This window comes from Corvus moneduloides, chromosome 14, assembly GCF_009650955.1.
Source record: "Corvus moneduloides isolate bCorMon1 chromosome 14, bCorMon1.pri, whole genome shotgun sequence".
Lineage (NCBI taxonomy): Eukaryota > Metazoa > Chordata > Aves > Passeriformes > Corvidae > Corvus > Corvus moneduloides.
Window position 1 is genome coordinate 19,299,126 of NC_045489.1, and position 12,482 is coordinate 19,311,607.

Sequence of the window (12,482 nt, forward strand, 5' to 3'; positions counted from 1 at the left end):
TTCTGCCGAATTACCACAAGCCTGGAGCATTGATGGACTTTCACCAGTCTCTTAAGCTGGGAATCCGTACGGTGAAAGGAACTTCCAGGTGATGAGGCAGCTCTCATGCCTGTGCTGCACAACCTCATCTCAGGGATTTAATCAGGTGATCAGAGTGAAGAGCACAGCGTGGCCCCAGCTCGACCACTCACACAGAATTCCTGCCCAGAGAAAACTCCCTGTGAGAGGACAAAGCCCGCCCGGACCCCTCAGCCACGCCTGGGAGATGTTGGAGTGATCCTACTGAAACCCCAAGGTTTCTACCTTCCAACACCCATTCTCACCACCAAAACCACCTCCTGGTGTTCCTCAAAACACAACAAGAGGCAAATTCAGAGCAGAAAGCCCCAGGACACCCCTCAGTGCCCACCTGCCACACATCGGGGGGGACATCTTTCCATGGCCACTGCAAGGAAGGAGGGACGCAAATAAACTGTGGGAGGAAGCTGAAAATAACAATCCAGAAAGCTGCAAGCATCTGGAAGGCCAATGCTTTGCTCTACAATTCTGCATTGATTTCTTGCCTCAAATAGATTTCTAGATGGATTGCAATTAAAATGAGTTACACAATGCTGGAAAAACATCACTCATTTCCGCTTCAGATTTTATTTTTGCATCTTTGCTTTCTAGATCCTTTTGCGTTTCAACAGCCACTCCTTGGATCTTAACTGTCTTTTTCTTTCCACTCTTCTTCTGGTCAAATTGCTCTGCATCCATTTTTACCTTTTATTCCAGCAAGGATGGTGCTGGTGGTGGCTCACACAGCCCTGGAACAACTCCCTGGTCAGTGGTAAAAATCCCCACTGTGAGCCCTGACTGCAGCTGCTGAGCCAAACCCACAGAAACCTCTGAGCATTTATCAGAGGCAATTCTTCTGTGAGCTGCCCCTGAGCCCTCAGGATCCCCTTGTCATATGCCTTCAGGACATCAATTTCCATCTACTTTCCTGATTCCTGCTCAGAAGCCACAGCGAGGGAGGAAAATGCTGAGGAAGGCTGGGCTACAGGAAAAGAGATTCACTTTGCTGAAAACCTTGTAAAGCCAGGCCAGCTCCCACTGAAAAGGGCAGTGCTGCCACAGCCCTGCTCCAGCCCTTTGCTGCCCATTGCTGCACCAGGATGGACAAGAAAATAAGATGATAAAACATGGCATTTCCAGCCAGCAGCAGCAGCAATGTCAGACACTAAGCCCAGCCTTCCTGAGCACCAAGGCTGAGCTTTACAGAGCAGCTGGGAGAGATGAACTAGAGACCAACAAAAGAGAGCATGTTTAGATGGGATATTGGGAAGAAATCCTAAACTCTTCCCTGTGAGGGTGGTGAGGCCCCGGCACAGCGTGCCCAGAGCAGCTGTGGCTTCCCCTGGATCCCTGGAAATGCCCCCTGGATGGGGCTTGGAGCAACGTGGGATGGTGGAAGGTGTCCCTGCCCATGGCAGGAGTGGAATGGGATGAGCTTTAAGGTCCCTTCCAACCCAAACCATTCCATGATTCCATCATTCCATCATTACGAGCACAGCAGCCCCTTTGCACTTATCCAATACAATCTCAGTCTCGAGCTGCTGTGAATAATACACAAAACTCCTGGTATTCCCAAGCCTTTGATCTTCATTTGACTTTTGAGGGTTTTCAGGCACCATTTTCATTTAAAAATAGATGAAGTGCTCAAGTATTTATACAGCACAAAGGCTTTAAAGGCTTTAAAACTTCAGGAAAGATTTTTAAGATGCCGGAATGAAGAATGTCAAGTATTATTATCGTTTGAATTTCAACCTGAGTTGGAAAAACTCTGCAGAGGTAAAAGTGTCTGCAGGAGAAACAGAGAGGGAAAAAGAGCAGTAAAACCCACTGCAGTGATGGGGAGATGCTTCCAGCTGTGGGAGACCTGTTCAGAGGAGGAGGAGAAGTCTTCCCTGACCAGCTGAAAAAATCACTGCAGACGTGTCCTGCCTGTCCTGACAGAACAGGAGGGAACAATCCTCCTCTTGGGGAGAGGATGGCCAAACACAGCAGCTCGAAAAGGAAAGATTTGGGAATTAAGATGTGAGTTTGTGTCACTCAGAGACAGCAGGTCTCCAGGAGACAGCACTTCCAGGCCCTGCCAGCATCCACAGCAGGGCTGGGCCACCTTGGGTGGCTTTTGTGCCGTTCCTTTGTGCTCCACGAGCATCTCCTGGCTCTTTTTGTGGTCTCTGGGGTGGGAATTGTGGATACCCTGAATGGTTCTACCCCAGAGCTCACACCACAAGAGGCTGAACAGCTACTCCAAAGCTCCTGGTTTTACTGAGGTATTTCCACTTAATGCAGATTAATTTCTTGACAGCACAGAAATACCACGAAAGGCTTAGAGAAAAAAGCCTCATTTAGATCAATTAATAACAGAGAGCAAGTGTATTATTAGTGAAGGTTCTAACGAGGTGCAGAGCCCTTCTCAAGCTGCAAAAACATAAGGCTGAGCTCTGACGCTGCATATGCAAAATATCTGAGGGCAAATGAATCTTTGCCGGAGCCCTGCTGACATCACTGTTGGGATCTCGGGTGGAATTCAAGATGTTGCTTTAAATTAAAGCAGGGAGCTCCTGGGTGGGAGCTCTGCTCTGCCAGGGGCCCCCGCAAAGCCACAGAGGGTGAGAGGCATTTTTCATCCACCTGCTACAATCCCACCTCTCCCCAGTACAGCACTTTTCATCCTCACTTGCCAAAACCTCGAACAGGAAAGGGCAATTTCCTTCTGTGCATTTTACAGAAAGAGAAACAAAGATGTCGAAAGATGAAACAGACCCTGCAGCATCACCCTGGTTGTAAGAGGTGGGGAATGGGAGGCAGAGCCCCCAGATCTGCCTTGGAGGGCCCCATCATTCCCCAGCTGCTCCAACCAGACTTTTGAACACAACATGGAGAGCCCTGACGGGTGGTGGACAGAAAAGCACAACCCCTCTGCTGAACTCACGAGAATTTCTGGTTGTAACAGAGACTTTCGTGATTTTAAACATATAGAAGATTTAAATTCTCTTGTCTCCAAACAGCAGAAACTCGAGAGCTAATGGGGGTGAAGACAGAGCGCTCTGGATAAACAGGTTATTCCGTCACCATCAATTATTGTGTCTCTCTCAATTTGCTCTGCAGCGAGCGTCTCAGACACTGTCCCAGACAGGGCACGGAGCTGCCTGCATTCCTGCTCTCAGCCAGCGTGGCAATTTACTGCCTCCTCGGGAAGCCTTTGATATTGGAAAACCACAACAGAGCTTTCTCTTTGCTTGAAAGGCACCCAGGGGCTCAGCCACAGCGGAAGTGTTTGCACTGCCCAGAGAGATCAAAGTGGCTCAAAACCTTTCGCTTTTATCGGGCAAATTAAAAACAAACAAACCCTTTCCCTCCTTTCCTTTCACTCTGCTAATGCCCATTCCCCTCCTAGGCTTTCCAGGCATCCTGCAGGAACACAGGGATTCGATGAGCAGCCTGGAACTAAGCCTGGCATTAAAGATGGAGGAACAGAGATCCAGCACCGTGGAGAGCTGAGAGCACCCACCCGCCGTGCAGGGCTCTGTGCCCACCGCTCCCATCCCTGCCTGTGCCAACGCTCACAAGGCACATGGATGTGCCCAGGATGGAGGATTCAAACCCCCGACATCCCTGCTGTTTGACTTCCCTGGATTTTTGTTTGTGCTCCTCTGTGTCCCTAATTCCTGCTGCTCCCCGTTCCCTGCCCGGCCAGCACGGAGCAAACTGCGCCTCCAACTCTCATCCCTGATGCTCCAGCACACGATGCCCCGAGTGCCAGCGGGACCAGACAAGCGCTCATCCAGCTGCAGGAGCCTCAAAATGGTGATGAACCCCGTCTGAATCCTGTGTGGGCAGGGCAGGCACGGCGAGGGAGAGGGGGAGAGCCGAGGAGCAGCAGCCCGGGGCTAAAAGTGGATGTTGACTTCACTCTCCCATTTGGGAGTAGGTGGAGGAGGTGGGTGGCCGTGAGCAGAGGGGAGGCGGAGGGGGCAGCAGCTATTTCCAGCTGCACTCATGTGCCATTTCTCTCGGTGCTGAGATTTGAGAGAAAACAGCAGGAGGTGGGGAGTGGGGGGAACCAAAAAGGAAAATCACAGACTCTGTGCAGGGGAACATGTTAAGGAACAAGAGAAAAGTCGTTACCATCAGCACAGCCCTGAGATTCTACCAGTACCGGGGGGGTTTAAAAATATAACTAAACCCACGGCTGCTGGGACTGCTTTCCTGCACTGGACACGAGAGGATATGATGGAAATGAGGCCACTTGACCGAAGGGGCTCAGGCCAATGTGTGGCCCCAAAATGATGGTAAAAGGTGCTGCTCGCAGAAAGCCTCCCTCCTAATAAACTGTGAGGCTTTCTCGGCTCCCGGAGATTATGTAATATGTTCTTGCCTGCTGCTGCTGCTGCTGCTGCTGACTCATATTTTCCAAAATGTATCTGGGAAGGAAAACATATGCACATGTGTTTTAATGCATAGGTTTCCCTGCCCATGTACAGAGCAATCCATAGGAGGTGCAGGCAGCGCTGCACACGCGTGTACACATGTGTGCACTGACGTGTGCGGGGAGGAGAGACAGGGACAGCCTGGCAGCTGCTTGAAAAACAGAGATTAAACCAGCTCTGCTTTCTGGGGCAAAGCACAGCAACTCTGTCACACGGTGCAGGAGGGGACCAGGGAACTGGGAAGCCACGGAGGGAGATGGCAAAAGGAGAAGCACCGAGCGTGCGCTGCCGACAACCTCCAGCCAAACATGGGCTCTGGAGACCAGACACAGACTCGTCCTGAGCTTCAAATCCAGCTGGGAAAACGGGGTTTGTGACAGCTGGGGCCACTGTGACAATGTGCAAATGGCAGTGGGCTGAGAGGGACATCGGGGGTGGCCTCAGCACGTGGCTCAGCAGCACCCACCCCTGCAGAGGGGTGCTGGGGGCAGCAGGGCCAGTGCTCCCTGAATTCCATAAATCTACAGTCTCGCTCCTGTTAATGCCCGGGAACACACTTCCCAGGCTCTGGGTGTGCACTGAAGAAGACAGGCTTCTGCTGGCTGAAGATTTCTGATTCTAAGGCAGCCTGTTAGTCTTAAGTAAATTTGTTCCCAGCCTGCAGGTTTGGAAGGTTCAGCTCCTCTGCTCTGTGCACGGGTGCACTTTTAATTCCTTAGGAAAGACTTTTTGACACTTCTGCAAAACCCTCTGTATCCAGGAGATAGGATCAATCTGCTGCTGGGCACTGGAAGACAGATCCATATCCCCTGGACCAGAGGAGACTGAAAATCTATCCAGATGTCAACTCCTGATCACCAAATCAAGGCAGTTGCCCTGCACCCATGACAGCCCGGTTTCCTTGCACTGTCTGCTCCTCGTGCCTGTGTGCTCGGGCAAAAGCAGGGGACAATTCCCCACACAGGGACAGGTGACAGTGCCCCTGCCCCTCCTCACCTCACACACCCCTCTGGAGAGGGAACAGGCCCTCTCCTTCTTCCCTGCATCATCCCGATCCAAGGGCACTGCCTTATGCATCCAGCACTAGAGTTGAGACAATTCTATTTTAACACCTAAAACTTCATCAGAGCCAACTGCTCTTTCTTGTTTCACAGCAACTTTAAAATGTTTCATCTGCATTCAAAACTGGTTCTATAATTGTTACTTTTTAACTTAATTCTCCTAGAACTTCACAAAAGAGCAAACATCTAGCGTGCCTAAAAGGCTTTGGAATAAACCTTAAAAACAAACATTAAAGATTGATCACGCTTTCTCAAGATTATACTAAAACTGACTGAAGCTCAACTAGATAAGGAAAGAGAGTTGCATTAAATTAATCAGCACCTTATCAAGCCAGGAAGAAAGAATTGTAGATAACAAGCCTTCCCTAAATTTGGTATCAGAACAGAAACTTCAGTGCACGACATACTGAGAGAACCTTGTCAGATTTGCTGAACACAATACAGGGGAGTGGAGCAGCAGAAATAGCAGGGGAATGTGGTCCATAGAAATGCTTGGAAAAAAAAACCTGTTTTCTGATAATGCCAGCAAGAGCCTGATGCTTTTGTCAAATGGAACAATTTTACTTGACAAAACTTTTCCCTAGATATGCCCAGCAAATTAACCCACTGCTTATTGGGGTAAAAGACAGATCCTTAGGGGTTTCCTCTCCACTCCTGTTTGTGTAACTGAGGCCAGACTGCATTTGCTCAATTACAAGAGAACAATTCCGTACACAATTCCATCCTTCCTGCTTTCCAAGCCCTCGGAGTTGGGCCGATTCCTCTCCCGGCATCTCTCAGCGTGAGCTGCAGCTGCTCTCACAGCTCTGAGCTCCCGTGCAGGGGCTCAAAACCCCCAAAACTGGCACCAGCAGTAGCTTAACCCTTTGGAAACTTTGGGACCAACATCCTGAGTACTGAGAGGGAACAAACCCAGCCAGCAACATGCAGGGATTTTGCTGGATGCCTGGCGAGGCTGTGGGCTCTCTGCGGCACAGGGCACAGCCCGGATGCTCCGGGACATCCCTGAAAACCAGACAGCTGTCCTCAGCATTCCAGGAGGGACAGGAGGGGAGCAGGGCTGGCAACAGAGGCCTTGGGAGGCAGTAGGACAGCCAGGCACGCTGCTTTCCCAAGCAGGAGCAGCGGGAAGGACATTCCAGCCTCAGTCCCCTGGCAGAGCACAGAGCCCCGGGGCACGCCGGGCACTGACAGCCCCGCTCCAGAAGGACACTGAAGCACACACGGCTCATCCCATCACAGTGACCAGCCTTGAAATCCACCTGGGGCTTTATCCAGGGAAATAAAAGGGAAAACAAAGAGCCGGGCTGCTTTAACCGGGGCAATGCTCCTTGCTGAGACTGCTCTGCCTCCCTGGCAGCCAGGGCAGGGCTGCCGGCTGTCCCCAGCACCCGCAGGGGTCAGTGCCTGCCCTGCCCATCCCGGACAGGTCCTGGAGGAGGGAAGGGGGCTGAGGACCAGCTCATCTCTGGAGACTGAGCCCAGCCCGGTGAGCAGGGCAGGCTCAGCGCAGCCCCGGCTCTGCTGAGGCGCAGAAGCAGCCGAAAATAGCCCCACGCCGGCTGCCAGCAGCCCATACGCTGTGTTATATATGCCTCAGCAGATGCAAAGGAAGGGGCAGGCGCTGAACCACACGGCCCCTCACACGGGCACGGCCACACGCGGCTGCTCCCGGCTCCCAAATCCCCCAAATCCATCCTCCCCCACGAGGGAGCAGCTCAGCCCACGGCACCCCGCACCAGCCTGGCCCTCTGACACCTCCCCACGGCAAGGTCTGCAGGAAAACGAACCAGCCAGACCCCAAATACGGTGCCGAACATCCTCCCCCACCGACGGGCCCCGCATCCTGCTCCGGCTCCCAGCCCCACTAACCCCCATCCCAAAATGTGCCGTTCTCCAAGCACCACGTGCCTCAGTTTCCCCGGCTCGGTGATAGCACGAGGGGTAGCTCCCCAAAGCAGCACACTCTTGTGAAATGATATCCTTAGGGATAAACTAGAGTCAGCTGAAATGCAGACCTAATTCCTTAAGTCCTTGCACACACTCACTCCCTTCAAGCCCCAAAATTCTCTTTAACTCCGGTGGCGAAGCTTCCAGGCTGCCCAACACAGTCTCCACCAGCAGAGCTCCGGGGGCTTCCTGCCCTGAGCTCAGATGCCCTTGTGAACACCCCATCAAGGTGGTGTTTCCAACAATGCCAGAGCAACTCCCAGTAAAACCAGGAATCAGGAGCGGAGGCCACGTGGCTCTTTGCTGGTTAGAGCCAACCCAGCCGTCTGTGGGTGCTTGCAGATTAAGACTCATTTCCACTCAGGAAAGAAATTCAACCACAACTAATAAAATAAAGACAATAAATCATGGTTCCTCCAGCAGCTCTTCCTCCAGGAGCATCTATTTCTAGTGGGAAGCATCAATCACTACAGCTCTTGCTGTCTGCAACAGCTCCAACAGGCAAAAGCCAGGTAGGCAGAGCTGGGCCAATGTGGGCACACACACGTCCCCCACCCGCACTGCCACTGGCCCCCAGCCAGCCAGGACAGCACCACAGAGAGGGGACAAACAGGACAACACCAGGCATGGCTACACCTCAGCACTGCGTGATATTCCTCTGTCCCAGGTGGAAAAGAAGAGGCACAAGGCAACAGAGGAACAAAGGAACGCACCCAAGGCCGTACAGCAATCCGTGGCAAAGCCAGGAGCCAGCAGAACGACCCTCTGCGAGGAACCCCTGCACAAGCACCCTCTTCAACCAGGACAGTTCTTACACAATTATTAACATTTGGGAGTTTTCCTCAAGCTTCCCAACTTCTCCTCATTGGAGACTCCGCAGCTCTGAGACAAATCCCTGCGTTCTACCAAAATAGCTCTCCCAGCGTTTCACTGGGAGAGACACACGGAGCACAGTGATCACACCCAGATGAGAAAATCCACGTTGGAAATGTCAAATCCAGGAGGCTCCCCGGGAGAGAGGCATCATTCCAACACGGAGCACACGGACACAGCACGGCAGCACACACGGACACACATGCAGGCAGGCAGGGCACACGGAGCACCGGCTCCCAGAACGACCAGCACTCACTGAATACACAAACCAAGCACCACAACAAAATGAAATGACAACACAGACGGGGGTTCTAGTCACAAACTGAAACTAAAGCAACCAACAACAACAACAAAAAAAAGCCAAACCAAAAAACTAAAAAAACTTACATGGATTTTTGGCAATTTTCCTTCAGACATTATACACAGCAGCTGGGCTGTGTACTGAATACCTGATCCAAAAAGAAATATAACCACATTATGCAAACAGATGGGGGCAGGAGTCAGGTGAACATGCAGCTCTTAACAACAGTCATCTACGGGCTGAGAAAGCACCTCTGCATCCCCGCAGAAGGGCTCGCATCGGGGCACATCTTCACTCACTATACAGCAAAAGCGAGGGCTGTGCTGCTGCCATCCCGGGGGAAAAGCCAAATGGCAGGACGGGGCAGAGCCACCGCGTCACAGACCTCGGAGCTGTCCCATCCCCTTTAACTTGTCATGTGAGGTTTTAAACAGAGGTGGGAAATAGCCAGGGTGGGGGAGGAAGCCTTTAGAAACCCGAAAGGAAAGCACTTTATCTGTCTTAAAGAGCATTAAAATCGCCGTGCAGGCAGGACAAGCCGGGATCATCCCGACGTTCAGCTTTCTGGGAAGCACTCCGAGAGGGGGGCATCACCCTTTCCTCACGCCGAGGAGGGTGCCTGAATCTTTAAGACGGCGGATTGCTGCTCGGGAGGAATGGACTTTTTATGGACTGTGGGAAACAGGGTTGCTATGATACAGGCAGAGGCATTTTCATGAATCCTGTGGCAAATAACATTGAATCCTGCTTAAGCAGACAACAGCAAGGCAGGTCTCCCATCACCCAGCCTCAGCAAACGCACAGCAGCAGGCACTGAAAGAGATTTTATGCATCACAAGTACGCTTTTTGCAGACAAATTCGTAATTTTTTTTCTTTGGGGCCGTATTTTCCAGCGGGTCAGCGCTCCGATTCCTTTAAAGGAACGATCCCTCTGCCTCATCCCTGGGTTTGAGCATCCCCACAAACGTGAAGAAACCCAAGGGAGTCACAGGGCTGAAGCACCCCCAGGGACTCGAACGTGACCCGGGATGGTCCCACGGAGCTCCAGGACAAGGAAAGCTCCAATCCCAGGGATATTTCACAGCGTGCAAATGACACCCGGAGTGTTGCAGGCACAGTCACTTATGGGAATGGGGATCTAGTGGGGCCTGGGAGCGCTGTCACCCCAGAAAGCTCCCGGTGCTCGTCACGGGCTGAGCCGCTGCACCAGCTCGGCAGGATGGAGGGATGCGCCGGGCTCGGGGCTCCCGCAGCCCAGGGAACGCCAAACCGCAGCTGCCGAACTACAAAACTGGGGCTGGGGCTGGGGCTGAAGAGGTGGTCACTGAGGCCTGAGGTGGGAAACAGAAAGCGAACTAAACAAGCAGCAAGCCCAGCCCTCGCTCACTCTTTCGGCTCTCGTTTCCTCCTCTCTTCCCCCCCCAAATTCCAACAGGAAGCCCGAGATAACAAGAACGGTGCTGCTGCAATAACAAAGTTTGCTGCTGCCAACTTTCCTATTGCTCCGTGTTAACTTTCCTTCTTTAACTCCACCAGCCCTCAGGAGGATAAAAGGCAAAAAGTTGTCATAAAACCACATGAATCCTCCCGAGAAATTCACGTTCCGTGATGGGAAAACCTCGGCTCGCGGCGCTCCCTCCCAGCAGCTGAGCGTGCACAACCCCTCGTCCTCCCCACGCACCCCCAGCACACCCCACCCCAGGGATGGAACCAGAGGGGCACCGCAGGAATATCCACCACCGAACACACACAATTCCCAAATATCTCCCCGGGAGTACAAGCTCTGGATCAAGGAATGCACCCAGGAAACCGCGTCAGGTACTGGGCATTCCTCGTAGAAATCGTATTGAAAGGTAAACCTTAGTGCCAGAGAGCCCTGAGAAAATAAACATTCAGGCACAGCCACATCCCGTTTTAACTCGCTGGTCAGTTCTGGGGTTGGGTTTTTGCTCATTTTTCCACCCTTTCTCCTCCAAATCCCTTTGCTGCTCAAGGCTGCTCCCCTGAAAGGATGATTTTGGCTGCTGTTTGATCGATTCCCTCTCCATGGTGATCTCAGCTCATTTATTACATTGCCCGGAGATTCTGCAACCTATAAAACTATTGACACAGGATGGCTAACAGGCAAATAGAGCAAATCTGAGCTGTTTAACACCCAAACCATCCTCAGCAGCAATTTTATTTACTGGGATTTTTTTAGAGAAGAAGATTGACTCAGTCTCCTGTGAAGTGAAGCAGGTACCTCTTGCAGATAGCTACAAGTGACGAGGGGAAACGGAGCCAGCAGGCACCGGAGCATCTTCCTGGGCTTGCATCCCTGGCTCCTGGCTTTTCTCCCCATTAAAACGGGCTACTGCCCCAAAACACTTTTGGGGACGATTGTTCCCACCCTGGCACTCAGGGAAAATTTCTTTTTTCTTTTCTTTACAGCTAAAAGCACTTTGAAAGCACCAAATTTGCCGGATTTAACTCCGTTTCCAACCATGCCACCGTCGAAAAGCCATCGGCTTCTGAGCCCAGCTTGGCATTTAACCCCCAGCGCACAGATCCTCACTGGGAAATAACTCCATGTCTCCATCTGGAACCTCCAGCTTTGTCTTTAGACATCAGTTATGTGGCTGGTTTTTTTAAGAGGACATCAAATAAATAATAGACAGCTGGAATTAGCATGAATTAGTTAATTTATCACAGCACTAAAAATTCTGGTGACCCATCAACAAAGACAAAAAACATTTTCAAACTGATATCTTTGTTTGTTTTAAGCAATTCTGATTTTTCTGGAGGGGGAAAGAATATATCAAAAAAAAAAAAAATCCGTAAGACCTCTATCAGAAGCACAGAACAGAGACATATTTTCCAGAGGAAAAGACATTGCTCTTCCCAGACATTCCCTTCGTATTCTCTCCAAACTCCTCGTGCTGCCACTGGAGCCCCCAGCCAGCCCTGCTTCCCAGCTGTAAACATTGCAATTTTGGGCTAGAAACACCTCTAACTACTGGACACCTTTCCAGCAAGCCCATAATACACAACTTAGCACTTCATTTTCCAGAAAATCAATGTAAATAAAGTCACGCCAAGCAACCCATCTCAAAAGCTCGTTATCCTTGAGGTGGGCAAAGATTTTTCTTAGATACATTCCCCAAAATTTGATATACACACACACACACGAGAGAAAGAAAAGAAAGCCAAAATCAGATTTCTAGAAAATCAAAGCAAAACCCAACCCCTCCGTATCTGTTGCTTTAGCAAAGAAAAACAAAGCTTGCATTGCCCTTTTTCCCTTTGATCTTTCCTCCCCAATTTGCAGAGACAGAAACCACGCACAACCAGAATAAAAACCCAGCAGGTTATGTTTCGGTCCCTCTCACATCTCTAAAAAAAGGAGCTGGGTTACATCACTGTGGACATAGAATTTGGAAGGTTTGGGGCTGAATATTAAGAAATCAAATCAGATCATCAAGGCAACACAGATAAAAACAGTAAGTAGAATTTCTCTTTTTCTTTTTCTTTTTTTTTTTTTTTTGTGGCTGAATGTTATTTTAGCCAAGATTTAATCCTTTAATAGGATTTCTTAAACACACACACACCCCCACCCCTTAAAAATGTCCATAGCTCAATTCCATTGCACACACCAGCATCTCTCACCTGGCACCTGCATGGTTACTCTCACAGACATTGCACATTAACTGCTTGCTAGAAATTGCACACAAAATCACTTATTATTAACTTGAGCCTCTATTTCAAAGGAAAGCAAAACAACACAGCCAGTGCTCACCACAGACAGATCATTTTCACTCTGCTGCTGCCTAAAG

General features: G+C 50.7%; 1 protein-coding gene across 12 annotated transcripts in view; it reads right to left on the reverse strand.

Annotated features, from left to right (window-relative positions):
* The window catches only part of ARHGEF9 (Cdc42 guanine nucleotide exchange factor 9), a 197,742-nt gene that overhangs the window by 95,563 nt on the left and 89,697 nt on the right, over positions 1-12,482 (reverse strand). The window contains exons 1-2 of one of the 12 annotated variants that reach the window (XM_032124163.1): positions 8,921-8,988; positions 8,756-8,817 (exon numbers count right to left, since the gene is read on the reverse strand). The exons of 10 other annotated variants lie outside the window; for them this stretch is intronic. In XM_032124163.1, the coding sequence (XP_031980054.1) occupies positions 8,756-8,817; positions 8,921-8,948 (90 nt within the window). In that variant the 5' untranslated portion in view covers positions 8,949-8,988. Of the gene's footprint in view, positions 1-8,755; positions 8,818-8,920; positions 8,989-12,482 lie in introns of those variants that run through there. One more of the 12 variants, XM_032124164.1, reaches the window with a different exon arrangement.